We start from the raw sequence: 19865 nt of genomic DNA on the forward strand, positions 1-19865 counted from the left end.
GTAGAATTCTCCTGTGAAGCCACCTGCTACTGAAATTTTGTTTGTTGGGAGTTTTAAAAAAAAATTATTACTGCTTCAGTTTTGTTACTAGTAATTGGTCTGTTCAGATTTTCTAGTTTTTCCTAGTTCAGTCTTGGGAGATTGCATGTTTCTAGGAATTTACCCATTTCTTCTAGGTTGTTCCATTTGTTGGCATATAATTTTTCATAGTAATCTTTTATAATTGTTTGTGTTATTGTGATGTCAGTTATAACTTCTCCTCTTTCATTTCTTATTTTGAGTCCTCTCTTTTTTCCTTGATTAGTTGAGCTAACAGTTTATCAATTTTGCTTACCTTTTCAAAGAACCAGCTCTGTTTCATTGCTCTTTTGCAATATTTTGTAGTCTCTTATTTATTTCTGCTCTGATTTTTGTTATTTTCTTCCATCTATTGCTTTTGGGCTTTGTTCTAGTTACTTTAGGTGCAGAGTTAGATTGTTTATTAGAGATTTTTCTTGTTTCTTTAGGTAAGCTCATACCTACAAGCTTCCCTCTTGAAACCACTTTTGCTATATCCCAAGGATTTTGCTCCTTATGTTTCTCTTTTCGTTATTCTCCAAGCATTTTTTTATTTCCTTTCTAATTTCTTCATTGACCCATTGCTTGTTTAGTAGCATGCTGTTTAACCTCCTTGTGTTTGTGTTTTTTCCAGTTTTTTCCCTGTAATTGATTTCTATTTCATTTGTTGTAGTTAGAAAAAAAATTGTTATGATTTTAATTTTCCTAAATTTATTGACTTGTTTGTTGGCCTAACATGTGATCTATACTGAAGAATGTCCCTTATGCACTTGAAAAGAATTAGTATCCTGCTGTTTTTGTATGTAATGTTCTGTGTAGATCTATTGGGTCCATTGGTCAATGTGTCATTCAGAGCCACTGTTTATTGATTTTCTGTCTGGATGATCTATACATATTGATGTTAAGGGGGGTGTTAAAGTCTTCTACTATCATTGTATTACTGTCAGTTTCTCCCTTCATATCTGTTAATATTTACTCTGTGCATTTAGGTCCTCTGTTGGGTGTGCAGGTTTTACAAGTGTAGTAACTACTTTCTGGATTGAGCTCTTATCATTATATAATGTATTCTTTGTCTCTTTTTACATTCTGTTTTAAAGTCTTTTTTGTCTGATGTAAGTACTGTTACTCGGTTTTTTTTTTCATTTCAATTTGTATGGATTATCTTTATCTATCCCTTCAGTTCAGTGTGAGTGTCTTTAGATCTGAAGTGAGTCTTTTGTAGCCAGCATGCATATATGGTTCTTGCTTTTCTATCCATTCAGTTACACTATGTCTTTTAATTTGAGCCTTTAGTGCATTTACATTTAAGGTAATTATTGATGTGTATGTACTTATTGCCATTAAGGTTTTCTGGTTGTTTTTTCATTTTTCTTTGGTTCTTCTTCTCTTGCTCTCTTCCCTTATGTGTGATGACGTTCTTCAGTGCTCTGGTTGGATTCTTTTCTCTTTATTTTTTGTGTGTCTATTATAAGTTTTTGGCTTGTGGTTAACATGTGTTTTATCTATGCATTACATATATAGTAGTCTATGTTAAGTTGATGGCCACTTAAGTTCAAATGCATCCCAACAGTACTATATTTTTAACTCTCCCTTCTCTACATTTTATGTATATACTGCCTTCTTTAACACCTTTTATTTAGTGGTTCCCTTAAATAATCTATAAAGTAGTTGATTTTACTACTTTTGCCTTTTACCTTCATACTTGTTTTTAGGTTACTAGTCTCCTATCTTTGCTATCTGTTTGCTTTTACCATTGAAATTTTCCCTTTATAATTTTCTTGCTTTTAGTTATGACCTTTCTCTTTTAAAGAAGTCCCTTTAACATTTCTTCTTTAGTATTAGTGAACTTTTTGACCTGTGTTAATCTGAGAAGCTCTTTATCTCTCCTTCAATTCTGAATGGCAACCTTGCTGGTAGAATGTTTATAGTTGTAGGTCTTTCTCTTTCAGCACTTTGAATATATCTTGATACCCCTTCTGGCTTGTAGAGTTTCTGCTGAAAAATCAGCTGATAGCCTTATGGGATTTCCCTTGTAGGTAATTCAATGCTTTCTTCTCAGCACTTTTAAGATTCTCTCTTTGCTTTGATCTTTGACATTTTAATTATTATGTGTCTTGCTGAGGACCTCTTCATCTTGTTTGGGGCTATCTATGTTTCCTGGACCTGGGAGACTGTTTTCTTTCCCAGGTTAGGGGATTTTTCAGCTATTATTTCTTCAAGTAAGTTTTCCATCCCTTTCTCTGCCTCTTCCTCTGGGACTCTATGATGTGAATGTTAGGATGTTTGATGTTGTCCTAGAGCTTTCCTATTTAGATTAATTCCATTTAGATTAATGAGGATTTCTTTTAATTCTTCTTTCTTTCTGCTGTTCAGCTTGAGTGTTTTCCATTACTTTTTATTCCAAATTACTGAACTGTACTTCTGCATCCTATGATCTGCTATTGATTCCCTTTAGCGTATTTTTCATTGTATTTCTTGCATTCTCCATCTCTAATTGGTTCTTTTTTTTATATTTTCTATCTCTTTGTAGTGATTCTCACTGAGTTCATCCACTCTTCTCTCAAGTCTGGTGAGTATCTTTATAACTACTACTTTAAACTCTTTGTCATGTAGCTTGCTTAACTCTGTCTCATTTAGTTCTTTTTCTGAAGTTTTGTCATTTTTTTGTTTGTTTCAAGCACATTCCTCTGTTTTTCCAATATATTTGATTTTTTCTGTGTTTCTATAGGTTAGACAAGAATTACCTCTGCTCTCTTGAAAGTATTGCCTTATGTAGGAATGTCCCTTTGGTAGACTGTGTGTGCCGGGCAGTTTTGGCTGGTTGGCTGGAGGTCAGGTGGGTATTGGCCAGGGTGTTTGGTGCTGGAGCTCCCAGAGCATGGGATGGGGGTCTCCTATGTACTTGCCAGCTGGGGCCATGCTGGCAGGGTGGCCAGTGTAAAAGGGGAACAGCTCAGAGTGCTTCCATGTGGCCAATGGGCTGGGGTCTCTCTGGCAGTGTGACTGGGAGCAGATGGGCATAATCTGGGCATCTCCCAGGCAGACACTAGCCAGGATCACACTAATAGGGCAGTGGGGGGTGGATGGGTAAAGTCCAGGGGTCTCCCTGTCACTAGGCTGGGTTCATGCAAACAGGACAGCCAAGAATGGCTGGGCAGAGGCAGAGTGAATTCACATGACTGCTGTATGAGGACCAACTTGGTGAGACTGTTGGATCCTTGAGAAGTGTGTGTTGGTGTGGGTAGGGGCTGGGAGGCCACCTCCATCACTTCTGGGACTGGTGTGTTTACCCTGACTCTTCTTCTGTCCACACTAACAGTGTGTGGTGGGAACATAAACAATGTAACTCACCCTGTTCCTGTTCCCACTGCCAGTGTTTGGGGGGAATGTAAACAATGTTGCTTACCTTGCTCTGCTTATCCTAGCTGTGTCTTTGGGGGACATAAATAATGGCACTTACTGTGATTCTATCTGTGCCAGCAGTGTCTGGGGAGCACAAACAATGGTACTCACTAACACCTCTGGGCTTGCAGAATTCCAGCCACTTCCCTTCCATTTGGTGAGTGCTTGAGTTCTGAAAATCAGCCTCCATGACCCTCTAGCTCATGGCTTTTTTTATGTGCCCCAGGGCAGGCATGTCTCCTCTCAGGTAGCTCAGTGATGTCCCTCTCTATTGCAGGCCCATGATGCAGGTGGGGCTCCCTCTGTTACTGTGTCCCTGTCTGTCCTGGTGTTTTCTCATGTGTTTTTTTTTTATACCCTGTTGTGCACAAGGTGCTCACTCAAGCCTCAGTTTTTCCTCAGAATTAATTGCTGTGTATGTAGGTATAGATTCAGTGTGAACCGAGGAGGAGGCAGGTTCAGGCTCTTTCTGTGTGGTCATTGTAGATCTGTCCCTAATCTACAGACTTTTAGAACCACAGAGAACAGTATTGTAATTTTTTGCTTCAACTATCACACATATTTAGAAAATTCGAGAGAAAGTCTAGTATTTTCCTCATAATGTGGTCTATCACCCATAATATATTTTATATGCTTTGATTTTCAACTTATCTATGTAAACTCTTACAGTTGTGACTTTTTATAAGTGATGTTTCCCCTCCCCTAACAAAAATGGGGGTAGTATATTTCATTTACATTCATTGTTATGATGTGGTATTTTTCTCCACTTTTGTAATTTTTAATATTTTCTTGATTCTATGTAAATTTTTCTTTTGCATGTTGTTTTTAAGAAAATAATATTTCTATTTTTATCTTTGAGTCTTACATCACTTTAAGTCTATGTCACATCACTTTTGCCTACATTTAGCAAATAAGTGTCATATTTTTACCTTTCAAATTTTAAGATTTGGCAGATTTCTTTAACGATTTTTTCTGAATAGTAGGTTTTTTTGCCTTATAAAATTATATATGCCTTTCAGTTGTTTTTTTATGATATAAAAATGATTTGGAATGCAATAGTTTTTTCCCCCAGAAGATTATACCATTTAACAGATGAGAATTATGAGGTCACTATAATTTTATTGATATTTAAAAATATATATGCTATATACCCATATGCAGAAAAATAGTTTATTATTTTAATTTGTAAAAGTCAAGTCACACTTATGGGAATCATGTATTTCTCTATATTCTCATTTTTCTATTGTTCTTTATAATGTATCATATTTATTTTTGTTTCCAGCAATATTGTCAATGTCTCCTTAGCTAAGACTATATCTTATTCTTAGTGAGTCTTGCCAAGGGCTTAGAGTCTTTTTTTTGACTCATTAAAAAAATTTCCTTTCTTTTAAACAAAAAGAATTCATAAAATATAAGCAAAGAGATAAAAAATAAGCAGAATTGTAGGATGCAGGCAAAGATGTGCAGAACGGCTCAAGATTACTGGAGGGTTCTGGCTCTGGAAGCAAACCCTGGATGAAGCTGCAGTTTGCTGCCATCTGGTGGGTGTCTGTCCATTCTAAATGTAAAGTGCATATTCTGGGTACTCTGGTAGAATGGAACTTTCAGAACAATGGCTAAGAATTCAAAGTATTTTCTGGTTGCAGGTTCTCCCACTATCTGAAAATAGAGCATTCTTGTGAAAACTTTTCTAGGCCAAAATGGCATAAAATGAAGAAGTAATTGCCATTAATATGGAAAATTATTTTAGCATTTCCAGACCCAAAAAACCTTAGGCTTTTCTGATAACTTAGGACACATCTTGCTAATGGATGCACAAAATAAATTGAAATAAAGCAGATACTTATAGGCACAATTCAGTGCTCTTGTGGCTTGATTCTGAGATGCTGAGTATAGTTCCTAGGAAAGGAGCATGCATGCTACCTCTATAAAGGCTCACTGCAAAACAAACACTGAACACTAGTTTTGCTTTTTTGCCTTTTTTTTCGTAAAAGCTGAAATCCTTTTCAGATTTACTTTAGTTAGTGAAGAAGAAACAGGTGTTAATGTAGGTCTTTCATGAAATGGCATAATGTGAACTTTCTAAAAGGGGTAATAACTAAAAATGTGCAATGCCACCCTATATCTCCATGTTTCCTGAGATAAAATCTCTGTCACTGTCAGTCTTGTTTTCCCTTCCCTCCTCTTGTTTTCTTCCCTGCCCCCCAAAAGGTCACTTAATATCTCATTCTTTTATTTCAGAAAACTGATGTGCAGAAAATGGAAAACATCTGTCAATTATTATATCTGAATTTGTCTTATGTAACTGAGTTCTAACTTCCCTAGAAGTGTTTAACCAGGTACAGCTTGTGGTGTTGGCCACAGCTTAGAGGCCTCTTTGCTGAGCTAAAAGATAATCCGAGCTGTTTTATTATCAAGAACAACTTTGGCCAGAGAGTCTAAGGATTACATTTGGGAAACTATTGCTTTAGCAGTGGATTCTGCAATACTTTCATGAGTAAAGGAGAAGTTCCCCATCATAGACTTGCCAAGGGAGCAGTGATCTACCAAAGAAAGCTAATTTTGAATCATGAAGGATGCCAAAGGAAAAGAAAATTATAAGCCAATATCACTGAAAGACATAGGTGCAAAAATCCACAAAAAAATATTAGCAATGGAAATTCAACAATACATTTGAAGGATCATACACTATCAAGTGGGATTTATTCCAGGGATGCAAAGATGGTGCAACATCTGCAAGCCATTCAATTTGAAACACTAAATTAACAAAATGGAGGATTAAAAATCATATGATCATCTCAATAGAGGCAGAAAAAGCATTTGACAAAATTCATAAAATATTTGGATAAAATTCCATTTATGATAAAAAAACTCTCAACAAAATAGGTTTGGAAGAACATACTCAAAATAATAAAGGCTATCTATAACAAGCTCACAGCTAATGTTATACTCAATGGTATAAAGCTGATGACATTTCTTCCAAGATCTGGAACAAGAGAAGAAGCCCATTCTCACTACATTTATTGAACATAGTTTTGGAAGTCCTAGCAAGAAAGATTAGACAAGAAAAAGAAATAAAAGTCTTGCAAATCAGAAAGGAAGAAGTAAACTTCAATATTTGCAACTGTAAAGACCCTGCCAAAAAATCTGTTAGAACTAATAAACTAAAGTTGCAGGAAACAAAATCAATATACAAATATCAGCTTCATATGTATACATCAATAATGAACTATCAGAGAAAGAAATAATGAAAACAATCCCATTTACAATTGCATCAAAAAGAATAAAATACCTAGGAAGAAATTTAACCAGGAGGGGAAAGACCTACTCTGAAAACTGTAAGACATTGATGAAAGAAATTAAAAATGGAAAGCTACTATGTGCTAGTGGACTGGAAGAATTAATGTTACATTGTCCATACAATGTCAGTTGATCTACAGATTGAATGCAATCCCTATCAAAATTACAATGGCATTTTTTACATGAAATAAACAAAGCTGGAAGCATCATGGCCCTTGATTTCAAAGTATATTACAAAATGAAAGAAATCCAAACAGTATGACATTGGCATTAAAAACAGACACAAAGGAACAGAATAGAGAGCCCAGACATAAACTCAATTAATTTATAATAAAGTAACCAAAAATATACAATATGAAAGGCCAATTTCTTCAATAAATAGTGTTGGGAAAACTGGACAGCCACATGCAAAAGTCTGAAACTGTACCACTATCTTACATCATACACAAAAATTAACTCAATGTGGATTAAAGACTTGAACATAAGACCTGAAATCATAAAACTCCTAGAAGAAAACATAAACAGTAAACAGCTTGATATAGGTCCTAGTGATGATTTTTTTGTATTTGATACCAAAAACAAAGGCATTAGAAGTAAAAATAAGTAGGACTACATGAAACTGAAAAGCTTCTGCATATCAAGGAAACTATCAGTAAATTGAAAAGTCAGCCTATTGAGTGGGAGAAAATATTTGCAAATGCTATGTCCAGTAAAAGGCTAATCTTCAAAATACATAAAGAATTAGAAATTGGGCACAGGCTCTAAATAGGCATTTTCCAAAAAAGATACACAGATGGCCAACAGGTGTATGAAAAGGTACTCAACATCATTAATCATCAGGGAATGCAAATCAAAACCACAATCAAATATTACCTCATGGCTATTATCAAAAAGACAAGAAATAAGTGTTGGTAAGGATGTGGAGAAAATGGAACCTTTGTACACTGCTGGTGTATGCAAATTGGTGCAGCCATGATGGAAAGCAGTATGGAGTTTTCTCAAAAAACTGAAAACAGAAATACCATGACCCAGCAATTCCACTTCTGCGAATTTACCTAAGGAAGACAACACCACTAATCCAAGAAGATATATGCACCCTTCCATGTTCACTATAGTGTCATTTAGAACAGTCAAGATATGGAAACAACCTAATTGTCCATCAACAGATGAGTGGGGAAAGAAATATGACATATATGTGTGTATGTACACACACACACACACACACATATGTATATATACTCACACACAATAGAATATTATTCATTCATTGAAAAAATGAAATCTTCTCATTTGTGACAGTATGGAGGACTTTGAGGGTATTATGCTAAGTGACATAAGTCAGATAAAGACAAGTCCTGTACAATATCACTTATATATGGAATCTTAAAACAATAACAATGAAAACCAACCAAAAAAACAAAAAACCAAGCTTAAAGATTCAGATAATAGATCGGTGGTTGCCAGAAGCAAGGTGTTGGTGGTGGGTGAAATGGATGAAGGTGGTCAAAAGTTACAAACTTCCAGTTATAAAATAAGTAAGTCTTGGGGATGTAATGTACAGCATGGTGACAATAGTTTGTGCATAGTATAGTGACTATATTGTATATAGTATATTATATTATAGTGACTATAGTTAGTGTATGGTATAGTGGCTACATCATATTTTATATTTGTGAGTTACTAAGAGAGAAGATGCTAAAATTTCACATCTTAAGAAAAAAATTGTTACTATGTATGGTGATGGATGTTAACTAGATTTATTGTGGTGATCATTATGCAATATATACAAATATTGAATCATTATGTTGCACACCTAAAATGAATATAATGTTATATGTGAATTAGACCTCATTAAAAAAAAGCTGGTTATAAGAAATGAAAAAAATAAAAGTCTGATCAAAAGCACTATAATTATAATCCTGTGATTGGACTGATTGGACTGAAAATGATTTATGCTGGATGCTTCCAAGGCGGAAAAGACTTGTGCAATGTCAGTAAAGTAAGATCCCATGTTAGCTGTTGGATTAATTCTTGCAGATATGGGAAATACAATGTCATGTTTTCTCTTGTCAAGGCGTTGGCTTCTACAGGGTCCTAGAGCTTTTTAAAGAACTTTGATAAATTCCCAGTTAAATAAATTGATGTTTAGAGCTAAAAGAAAAGGTTTACCCAATTCTTCATTGCCCTTTAATAAAATCATAAGTACATACCTCTGCCATGCCTGATAGTGGGCTGAGTGTACAGTCCTCCTTGATTCTGGGCTTGGCCATGTAACTTGTTTTGAACACAATAAGATGAGAAGCAGACATGACATGAATTTGAATGTTGAGTTGGTTTTCTTGGCAATTGTGATCCTCCAAGAAAACATGTCCCGAGCAACTGCTGCTCTTTCTTAAGACTTTGCTCCAGAATGAAATGTGGACTTGACTTGAACCCACTCCCAGGCAGGAGCTTCCCTCTTAGAACATGGAGCCTGAAGTAAAGCTGCCCAACTGCACTCCTTCTAGATGAGACAGTAGCAGTCAACCTGAGAACTCAAACATGAGGACAAATGCTTACTATTGTAAAGTACTGAATTTTGGGGTAAATTTGTTATATAGCATTATTGTGGTAATAGCTGACTAATATAAGTGGGAAGTAATTTTTATTTTCTTTCCTGTAGTTGAAGTGATAATTTTGATAGGAAGGAATAAACACTCTTTTGCCAAGACCGAGAGTTCACTGAGGAAAATAAGAAACATGGAGTGACTAGGAAAGAGCCAACCAGAGGGTTCCTTAGAGAAAACCAGAAGAGAATTCGGGGTCCAGTGGTCGCCTCTCCAGAGATGAAAAGGTCTGCCTATTTCTCCAGTGAATGTGGATGATGCCCGTGGATCATGACAATGAAATTCTCCAAAATAGTGTTCATCTTTTATTCATTATCTTTTGTTTTTGATAATTACAAATTACTATATAGAATGCTTGCAAATAGGTGACACTAAGGTTTTCAATAGGTAGAGCTTTCTTGGATATATGGAAGAGAGTCCTCCCAGTTAAATATTTTAACACCCCCTAAAGAAATCAAGTCTGATTTTATCTGATGCATTTCTGAAGAAAAGCTTATTCCAATACAATTGTGCTATGGAGATGATGTGTACATAATTTGGTACTGACCTTTTGGAGGGGGATGGATGTACCTTTAAATCTTGCAAATGAAATAGGAAAATATAAAAGTAAAGGTTTCAGAAAGTAAAGAAAAAAATATCAGCTAATTAACAGTCTTAATTAAATATACAAATTCCCTTTTGCTATGCCACATAATATAACTATAGACATGGCAGCAGAGAGTGCAGGTTGTCAGGGCTAAAATACTTACCACAGCCAGGTTCTAATATGAGAGAAGATGTGCATGTTTACAAGGTTTCCACTCTGGGAAGATGATGGTGGCAGTTACGGAGTCTTTCCAAGTATCCACATGAAAACAGACAGAACATCTAGAGAGCAAAACCAAATCTCATGGACAATATTACAACAAATTTGGATGACAAAGTATGACTATGAGTCTCCAGGTGCAAGCAGATGAGAAAAAACCACCAACTGCCTCAATACCTTAAATATTATTTGACTCTGTGTGGGAAAAAGCATATGAAGAAATGGGATTTCTAATAGGTATGAAAAAGGAAAAACTCAAAATAGTCAATAGATATTCACTGGGAAGTGTGGCAGACCACTCGGAGAACAGTAGCTGAAACTGGGAGAAGTTTTCCCCAATCTAACAGGGTGTGTACGCCAGGGAACCATGGAAGGCCCACAAGGGTGGTGGCAGTCTGACCAATATCTGCTTTTAAAAGTGTCCGCCTGGGCTCCATTTCAGGACATGGCCCAACACTGAGAGGAAACGAGCCCGGCCATAGCACTCGCTTTGGTCAATGGGATACTAGCTCGAGAAGTGCTGGTACATTTCTGCTTTTACTTTTCCCTATCACTGTAGGTACACGTCCGGGTTGCCTGCTGGAAGAGAGGACACAGGCAGAGACAAGCTGTCTGACGTCCCAGAGAGGCCATCCTCCACCAGCCAACAATCAAGACTATAGAGTCAAGAGCAGCAGAATTGCCTAGTTGACGACCCCAGGCACCTGAGGTTATATGACACTAGGTTTTGTGGTAGCTCTCTATACTTCTGCAATAGCTAGCCTGTAAGTATGCTACAGAAAATTTTATTTAAACATTTCATCTTATGTATTATATTCGGTCTTTGTTAACTGAAATCCAGTGTATGGTATACATATGAAGAATGGCTACAGTTCTACATGTTTATTTCCTTCAAGCCCATTACTTTTTCATTGCTTCTTGCATCTCAGTGAAATAAGCACTTTCTGATACCTGGACTTTCAAACTTATGCTTTAGCTAGAACCACAGTTTCCAGTTCACCAGAGATGACAAGGCCTGAGAATAACAATTGTCATGGATTCAAACAGACTTACTTATAAGTAGACATGCTTACAAATTTTAACTGTCAATACACTGGTAACATGGTCTGTAATATATTCTATGGTATAATACACAAAATAAAAATCATCCAGCAGAGGGTAAGATCCAGTCAGAATATAGGGACAGTCAACCAACAGAACTTGACTATGGCTGTCATGTAAAGGCATCAATAGATAACATTCAGTGTGACTGTTGAAGGCAGAAATTCAACAGGGGAAATTATGCAAAATGTATTATCTTAACTTTAAAATAAATTTTTCTAACAAGAAGTCACATCCAAAGAGACCCAGAGACAGTTCAAGTTGAATAATTAGAATATATATAATCTTTTCCTTTTGTTTCTCCCTATGTGGCCCTCATGGGATAGACCTGGAGCCTGCCATTGTTATCATCCCATAATTGACTTATGTCTTACCTCTCTCAAAGGGGACCTTTTCCATCCAATCCATCCTGTAATTACCTGAAATGGTTGCAGGAGAGCTAACTAAGGGCACCAGGATTCCCCCAGTCATCAGGGAGTACTACTATTCTCTGCTGATTTTATCTTTGCCCTACTTAAGTTTCCGTTTTGCTTCTTCTTGCTTATTGGAAGGCCTGTAAGAGACGCCCGAGGGCAGGAGAGGCGCACTCCGCAGTGCACCCTGCAGGTTCCGGGCACTTCCTTTTCGGTTTCTGTAAAGAAATGTTCATAGGGTTGGGAGAAGCCTCACTAGGTCATCTCTTTCATCCTCTTTTCTCTAGAAAAGGAAAAATTGCTGGGAATTTTCAGGCAAAAATACTACTTAGGAAATGAAAAGGACACTCTTAATTGAAGAATAGGATATTACTACTAATCAGTGAGCAGAACCTGAAACTGAGAATACAACTATGTATTCCAAAACTAGATTTTTATATCTTGTGCAGTATTTTAAGTTTTAAAATATGCTTTATTTTGACATTGTCTTTAATTTTCTTTTCCTTCATACAGTTTTACAAACTTCTTTGCATTTCTAGAATTAAACCCCACAACTTTTGAACCCTTGCATCTACCATTAGAAAATTGCTCACAAGAAGTAAAGAAAGAGATATCCAGGTAAGAGATAAGGTAAATTATGTGTTTATCAGTCAAATAATTAGTCTTCCACGAGTATTTCTGTGTGCCATAATGGATCATTCTGGTTGGCTTACAGTACAGTAAGTGCCCATAGAATTCAGTGACTTAATGAATGATTGGATGAATATACATTATTCTTCAAAAAAATGAACATTTCCTGGTTACTGCATACTGATTGGTATGCAGTAACCAGGAAATGTTCGTTTTCAGACAGTATAATGTAATTTGGTTAATAACATTGGTAACTATATGTAAAACAAAGTTTTCTGCTAAAATACTGCCAGATATCCAGTTGTACAATGTGAATTTGGTAGTTTTGCCAAGCCTTCTTACTTTCTCTAAAAATCTCTAACCTCTTTCCTGTTTCATTATTCACTTACATCTGATACCTGAAATTCCACTGTTAAATCTTCATTCTTTTAGCCATAGTTTTACAACAATATTTAAGTGCAAATATCTTATGGAAATCAACATAGGCAGCTAGTGCTTCTCTCAAAGATAAATTTATTTAAGATATTTCAGCGGATATCTATTTGTAATGGGAGTGGTGGGGTAAAGAAGAGGTCTAAGAGTCATATTACTGAATTCCTATGAGATTTTCCCTCAGAACTAAATTGCTGGATTTTCTAGAGAAGTTAGTATTGGGTGGAGAGGAGAAGGATCAGCTGATGAAGATGAGGAGAGCATTAGGAGCTGGGGGTTTGGATGGAGGGGTGGTCACCTGCATGAGCAGAACATGGTGACTGCCATACATGTCACGTCAACAACCAATTCTTTTTAGATCATTTGCTGCTTTTGATAGCCACCCAATTTCTCCCCTTTTTGGGTGATTTAAACAACAATTGATTGTAAGTCAGAACAAAAGAAAGAAATGGCTATGCCACTTCACTGGAGAGAACAGAAGGTTCCCAAAGTTACAGGACAAACAAATTAGAATACTTAGCTGTGTCACTGATTCAAAGTTATCATTTTAAATATTTTAGTATATTTATAGATATTTCTGTACATGTAGACACATTAAAATTAGTATTTAAAATGGATATTTTTCTCTCTTATTGCAAAATTTTAGTCAAACATTGTTTTGAAGTTTCCTCTTTTTTTCACTTGCTGTATCAAGTGAAATATCAAATTGGCTTCTTAAAAGATTTGTGCAGAGATTGGTTTGCTCCATGTGTTTCTCCTTCTAGCATGCCTGAGCTTTGTCCACTTTAAGAAACTGAAGATACATTCATTAATTTTCAAGGTTTTAAATTTGGATAGCCAACTAAATTTCTTGCTAACCTATTTCAAACTCTCACAAGCTATTTAGTTCTTGACCCGTATTAACACTGAATGTCTATTCACGAAGTTTTAAATTGTTGTAATATGATCCCTCCATTGTAAAATAGAAGCATTTTTAAGAATAAATCTGAAAATGCAAATTAAAGATGAGAAGAAATGCTTATACAGATCTCTAAACCTTCAGATATATTAAACTTACCATGTAAATAGAGTGAGAAGCTAAACAGCCATAAAGATGTAATGCTTTATGCATGTAAGTCACTTATGTTATAGCAGAAGGGGCGCTTACTTGGAGGGTCACATTAGACAACTGAGTTAGGTGACATGTGTTGTGTGCTGATGGGCAATTACAATGTATCTCAGATTCAGTTCCTATAAAGGGCTGCAGCAACTCATACCTAACACAATTGGATGGCAAAAAGGAGATGATAGCATAAATGTCAATATTTTCTACAAGAGAGAAAGGATCTTTTATATCAGGAAATAGACATAAAATTCCATTTTTAACCTTGTCTTGTACCTCTTAGCAGGTCCTTGCCATGGGTGACAAGGGAGCAGGCAACCACTCAGATGTAACTGACTTCATTCTTGTAGGCTTCAGGGTCCGTCCAGAACTTCACATTCTTCTCTTCGTCCTATTCCTACTGGTCTATGGCATGGTCCTTTTGGGGAACATTAGTATGATGGCAATCATTGTGACTGACTCCCAGCTGAGCACACCAATGTATTTCTTTCTAGGCAATCTCTCCTTCATTGACCTCTGTTATGCCACTGTTATTGCACCTGCAGCCATGGTCAACTTCCTTTCTGAGAGAAAGACTGTCTCCTTTGCAAGGTGTGCTGTCCAGCTCTTTCTTTCTGCGCTTTTCATTGTAACAGAGGGGTTTGTCCTGGCAGCCATGGCCTATGACCGATTCATTGCCATCTGCAATCCTCTTCTTTACAGTGTCCACATGTCAAGATGCCTTTGCACTCAGCTGGTTGCTGGTTCCTATCTCTTTGGCTGGGTCAGTTCCACCCTCCAAGTCACTGTAACATTCTCAGTGTCTTTCTGTGCCTCCCGAGTCATTGATCACTTCTACTGTGACTCTTACCAAATTGAGAAGATTTCCTGTTCTAATCTCTCTGTCAACAAGATGGTTTCTCTTAGTTTGGCTGTCCTCATTATTTTGCCCACAATAGTTGTTATTGTAGTGTCTTACATGTATATTGTGACTACAGTCTTGAAGATTCCCTCCAGTGAGGGGAGGAAGAAAGCCTTCTCCACTTGCAGCTCCCACCTGGGGGTTGTAAGTTTGCTCTATGGGACTGTCTCCTTTGTCTATCTCACGCCTCCAAGCAACCCTGAACTTCGTAAAGTGGCTTCAGTATTTTATGTATTGGTCACACCCATGTTAAACCCTCTGATCTACTCTTTAAGAAACAAGGAGGTCAAACAAGCTTTGGGAAAAATTCTACAGAATAAAAAAGCTTTACTCTAATTTTACTTTCTTGTGATTTCCTCATTAATGGGCTGAATCACTGTTTCGTCCTGATTTCCTTTCAATATGGGTCAGTCTTGAGTCATTTAAGATCCTTTAAGTTGGCCTTCCCTCCAATGAATTATTTTCATTGAAGGAGTTCTACCAACCCATCCTTCAGTCTTCCCTAAGAGCAGTGTTTTATCTTCAGCATAAATAAAATTTGCAGCCATTCTTAAGAATTCTTATATACTTAAGTATATAAGTAGAAATATACTCTCACTCTTTCTAGGTGTAAGTTTATGATAGGGAGGGAAAGAAGAATTCAATTTTAATTTTTTTCCTCTAGGCCTATTGAGATGGTGGGCAGAAAAATTACTTTGGTAAGATGTTAACCTCAGAATGGGTGACTTCTTTTAATTAGAGGAAGTGCTAACCCATGGGAGGATAATTTCTGGGTTTTAATATTTAATTCTTTTATAACATTTATTTAGAATGACTTGATTCTGGACCCATCATTCCTGATAAATATCATGGTATAAGATTTTTTTGTGTTTGTTTGTGCCATGGTGAGTTTATCAGGGCAATTCAAAACATCATTGGTGTTTAATTGTATCTTATTGTCATTCATTTATATTGATTGTTATTGATTTATCATTATATCAAAGATAAGGAGAAAGGTATTCTGTATTCAATGTTCTAAAAACTTGGGTACCCAAATCCACAAAGGGAAAGCCTTTAGTACTGATGTCCTACCTTGAGGGGACAAAAATTGCATTAGATGTTCAAATTACTTTCATTGGTTTGTACTGGGTTATTTAATTTTCTTTGATAATTGTTATTTATATGTACATAATTTTTATTTGCTTTGTATTTGGTATTTTAATTATATATTATCTTTTTGTTTTCCTGCTATTTCTAATGTTGGTGGTGTACTTTCATGAGCTATCATTTTTAAAGTAATATCTTTATTGTCATGTTATAATTTTCCCAATTAGGTTGTGCTTTCAAATGCCAATTTTAGGTAATTCAAATCTCCAAATATGAAAAAAATAAATGGAAAAGATTGCTGAAAAGATAAAGTTTTGCTCATATTGTATGTCCTTTATTTGTAAATTATGGGATATAATTGTAATATTGTTGGGAAGATGCAGAAGTGAGCAGATGTGGTAAAAGATGTTGTACTGTTTAATGTGTGTTTTCCTACTTACATAATGTCAGAATATATCAATATAGCCAATGGATTTTGAAAAATCCCAGTGATCATAGAAATCACACAACTCCTTGCAGAGGTTAGAAAAGGAGGGGTATAATAGTAAATGGTGGAGCATAGTACTGTGGTATATCATATAGTATTAAAAAAATAGACTTCTTTTATTATTCTTACGGTAACTCTGGGGAGAATATGAAAGGGCAAGCTCCCAGATTCTATTTTAGCCAATTGAGACCCAGATCCTACCTCAGCCAATTGGGACCCGGATCCTGTTTCACCCAATCGGAGCTTGGTCTCTCTCCCCTCCAGTCAGCAAGAAGTACACCCACCACCCCTAGACCCTGCCAATTGACCAAAGCCACAACTCCTCACCCCCCAACTACCCTCAGGCCCAGCCAATCAGGCAGGGCCATGGCCATCACCCCCCCAAACTGTCCTGGAAACCCATAAAACCTTTGTTCTGGGGAAAACGCGCTCTCTTTCTCTGGCATCTTGCCACTGCATTGGTGTAGATGAGAGATTGAGCTCTAGCTAGCTCGAATAAAGGCTCTTTGCTTTTGCATCAGTGTTGGCTCCTTGGTGGTCTTCTGGGATTTGCGACTTTGGGCACAACAAATATATTTTCCCAGCCTTGGGCAAAATACTGTTGAAACTGAAATCAGTCAAAGGGAGAAATAAAGTGGGAGAAACGCATTTATTGCCTACAAGCAGTTGTCCACTTCTGCTTGCCCATGTTTCTCAAGACCCGGTTGCAGAAAAATGGACCCACCCAACCTCTCTGGTCCAGATATACCCTTGCTCTCCTTAGTAATTACCTATTGATATGGAGATGGACTACTTCTCTCCATCCCTTGAAAACACCTATTGATATGGAGATGCACTAAGGCCAGGCAAGAGATTCTGGAAATACTGCAATTATATGACAGCCCACTCTTCCAGAAATCTTGACTCACAGTCTACTTGCCCCCCATCTTCCAAAGTGGCCCCTGTATGAGGAGATTGTAGCAGTGCAACCAGACTAATAACGTACAATAAAAACAGCAATAAAATCATGATATTCCTAAAGCTGAAGGGTACAGCTGAGTTCAAAGTCCTATAAAGATTTAGTCCATAGCTTGCCCATTCTAGAGCCTGTCAGTAGTTGAATGGGTAGGGAGTTCAGATTAATCATGCAGCAGCTGCAGCCAGCAGCACGTTCAGGCCACAGGGACTATAGAAGAAAATAACCTTAAGGGCGATAAGATACAAGTTTCAATGACATCAGCATAGGCAAATCTTATCCATCAGGTAGGATGCATGCAAGAGAGTGGTCCTGTAATAGGACAGTGGCAGGAATGGGATCTTGTCCTGGTCTAGTACACCAGACCTGCACCTCCCTCCCTGTGGGAGGTACAGATGGGTCAATATATAGGCCTATGGGAGGTATATTATGCACTGGCCATAAAGATAAAACAAAACTTTCCCATAAGATGCTCTTACCTCTCTGGACGTTTGAAGTACACTACTATGATCTTTGGGGATCATTCCATTGTTACCCAAGGAATACACAGGAGGCCTGCTTCCAGGCCATTTACTCAAGGTACCAGAAGGGCCAGACATTGCTGGTCCATGTGTTGAAATGTCCAGGGCTATGTGCACTCAACAGAGTCTCCAAGGTTTAACGTAGCTGGGACTGGCAGCAGGATGTTGCTCTGCTGGCCATATCCTGGCGTCAATAACTCCTCTTTGGTTTGCACATATAGTTGTATAGGAGAGACAGCAATGTGTGTTAGCATATCCACAGGGCTCAAGGCTCCTTTTGGGGGCTTCTCATTCAAATGTCATAGCAATGTCCATAAACGAACTGACTAGCGCCTTAGACTATTGATGTCCTACCAGATAGTACTGGTGTCAAGCCAAATTTCAACAAACCATTGTACCTCTCTATCATGCCTGCCCTGGTAGGATTATATGGTATATGAGACTTCCACTTTATTACTAATTGCTGCACCCATTCTTGTAATGCATGTCCAGCAAAGTGGGTGCCTTGATCACTCTCAATCACCTGTGGCTGGCCATAGGCTGCCAAGAGATGCTCTGGGCCCCTTTTGGTGGTTTGTTGAACTGTATGACATGCAGGAAAAGCAACCAACAGTCCAGTAGCTGTGTCCACATAAGTCATGGCATACCGATATCCTTCTGATACGAGCAGAGGCCCAATATAGTCTTATCTGCCACCTGACAAGGGACATTGACCCACTTACTATTGTCCCATGTTGCTATGGGCTCGGTGTAAGTCCTTCTTAGAGCACACAGTGCACTCCTTCTTGGCTCTGCTAGTTCATCAAAGGTCAACAGCAAGCCCCACCAAGGGGCTGCAGCCCACATTGTCTTTTGCCCCCATGCAATAAACGCTTATGTAACCATTGAGCTATGTCAGATGCAGGCTTTCCTTCTAGCCAACACACCTGGGCCAATGTGTCTGCTTCATCATTCCTTGGGGATGCCAAAGGCAAATGGCCAGTCACATGCTATACAGTAACTGTCTTAGTCTGACCACAGGCCCATAGGTCTTGCCACAACTCCTGCCCACAAAGGGGCTGATGGCCAACCATCCAGTTGGCATGGTACCATGTTGGTTGTCACAGGGTCAAGCCCCGATAGATGACCTAGTTGTTAGTGCAGACAACTAGTGGGGAGGGCTCCTGGTGGTCATAAGCCATACAACTGAGTACAGTGGCTGTTCTTCCTCTTTCCATCCCCATCCATATTGTCTCAGTCTTAGGATGGAAAAACACAGTCCTCCACTTCAGGGGCCGCCCATGACTGGAGCTGCCTGTATACCAAGCATCTTCAGGTATAGGGAATTTTCCCTTGTGATAAGGAATCTTGGCTACCAATGGCTCAAATGCAAGTTCTTCCTGCTTTCCATTGGTATAGGTCACTGGTCCCAATAAGCATTGGAGTTCTCCACTTAAGGCACAAATAGAGTGCTATGCTGCTGTAAATATGCACCACATTTGGTTAGTGTAGGCATCTCTGCCATGCGACTTCATGGTCTTTGGGTCCAGTCTCACACCCACCTCGTGATGGGATGAGTGGTTATTACTTTGGTCAGAGCTCTTCTGGTGATGATCTCCATAGCCAGCAAGGTATGATACATAGCCGCCAGTTGCATCTCTATCATGGTGTACTGGACCTCTGCTCCTTTCCATAATTATGATGAGAATCCAATAGGTTGGTGTGTCCGTTCAAGCTGCTGTCAAGGGTCCCATCCAAAACCATCTTTGGTTACATGAACATCTAGCTCACAGGGCCTTGATGAGTCCATTACACTCAAGTGCTGCATGGCTTTGACTGCTTGTTAGCAGCAGTAAAAGCAGCTGTACATGTTTCATTGTAGTTCCACCTGATTCCATTTCCAACCTGATGCCCACCAACCAGCAAAAGGGCTTCATAATTTCTGCCAAGTACAGGATATACACTCTCCAGTAGCCCAAAATACCCAAAAACTCTTGTAATACTGCCACAGTGGTAAGGGTGGGGAAAGCCTGGACCTTGTCTATCATTGCTTCTGGGATAATTTAAGTTTTACTTGAGCAGACAACC

At 37.9% G+C, this 19865-nt stretch overlaps 1 protein-coding gene across 1 annotated transcript; it reads left to right on the forward strand.

Annotated features, from left to right (window-relative positions):
- Nucleotides 1–14143: 14143 nt before the first annotated feature.
- LOC118927178 (olfactory receptor 9K2-like) lies at nt 14144–15085 on the forward strand. The gene has a single exon (XM_036915064.2). It carries the CDS (start codon nt 14144–14146, stop codon nt 15083–15085), a length of 942 nt encoding a protein of 313 aa, XP_036770959.1.
- The last annotated feature ends 4780 nt before the right edge of the window (nt 15086–19865 follow it).

The sequence above is a fragment of the Manis pentadactyla genome, chromosome 10 (assembly GCF_030020395.1).
Source record: "Manis pentadactyla isolate mManPen7 chromosome 10, mManPen7.hap1, whole genome shotgun sequence".
Taxonomy (NCBI): domain Eukaryota; kingdom Metazoa; phylum Chordata; class Mammalia; order Pholidota; family Manidae; genus Manis; species Manis pentadactyla.

Excerpts from the sequence above, each read along its gene's own strand:
- LOC118927178 (XM_036915064.2), top strand. The coding sequence starts at position 14,144 with ATGGGTGACAAGGGAGCAGGCAACCACTCAGATGTAACTGACTTCATT.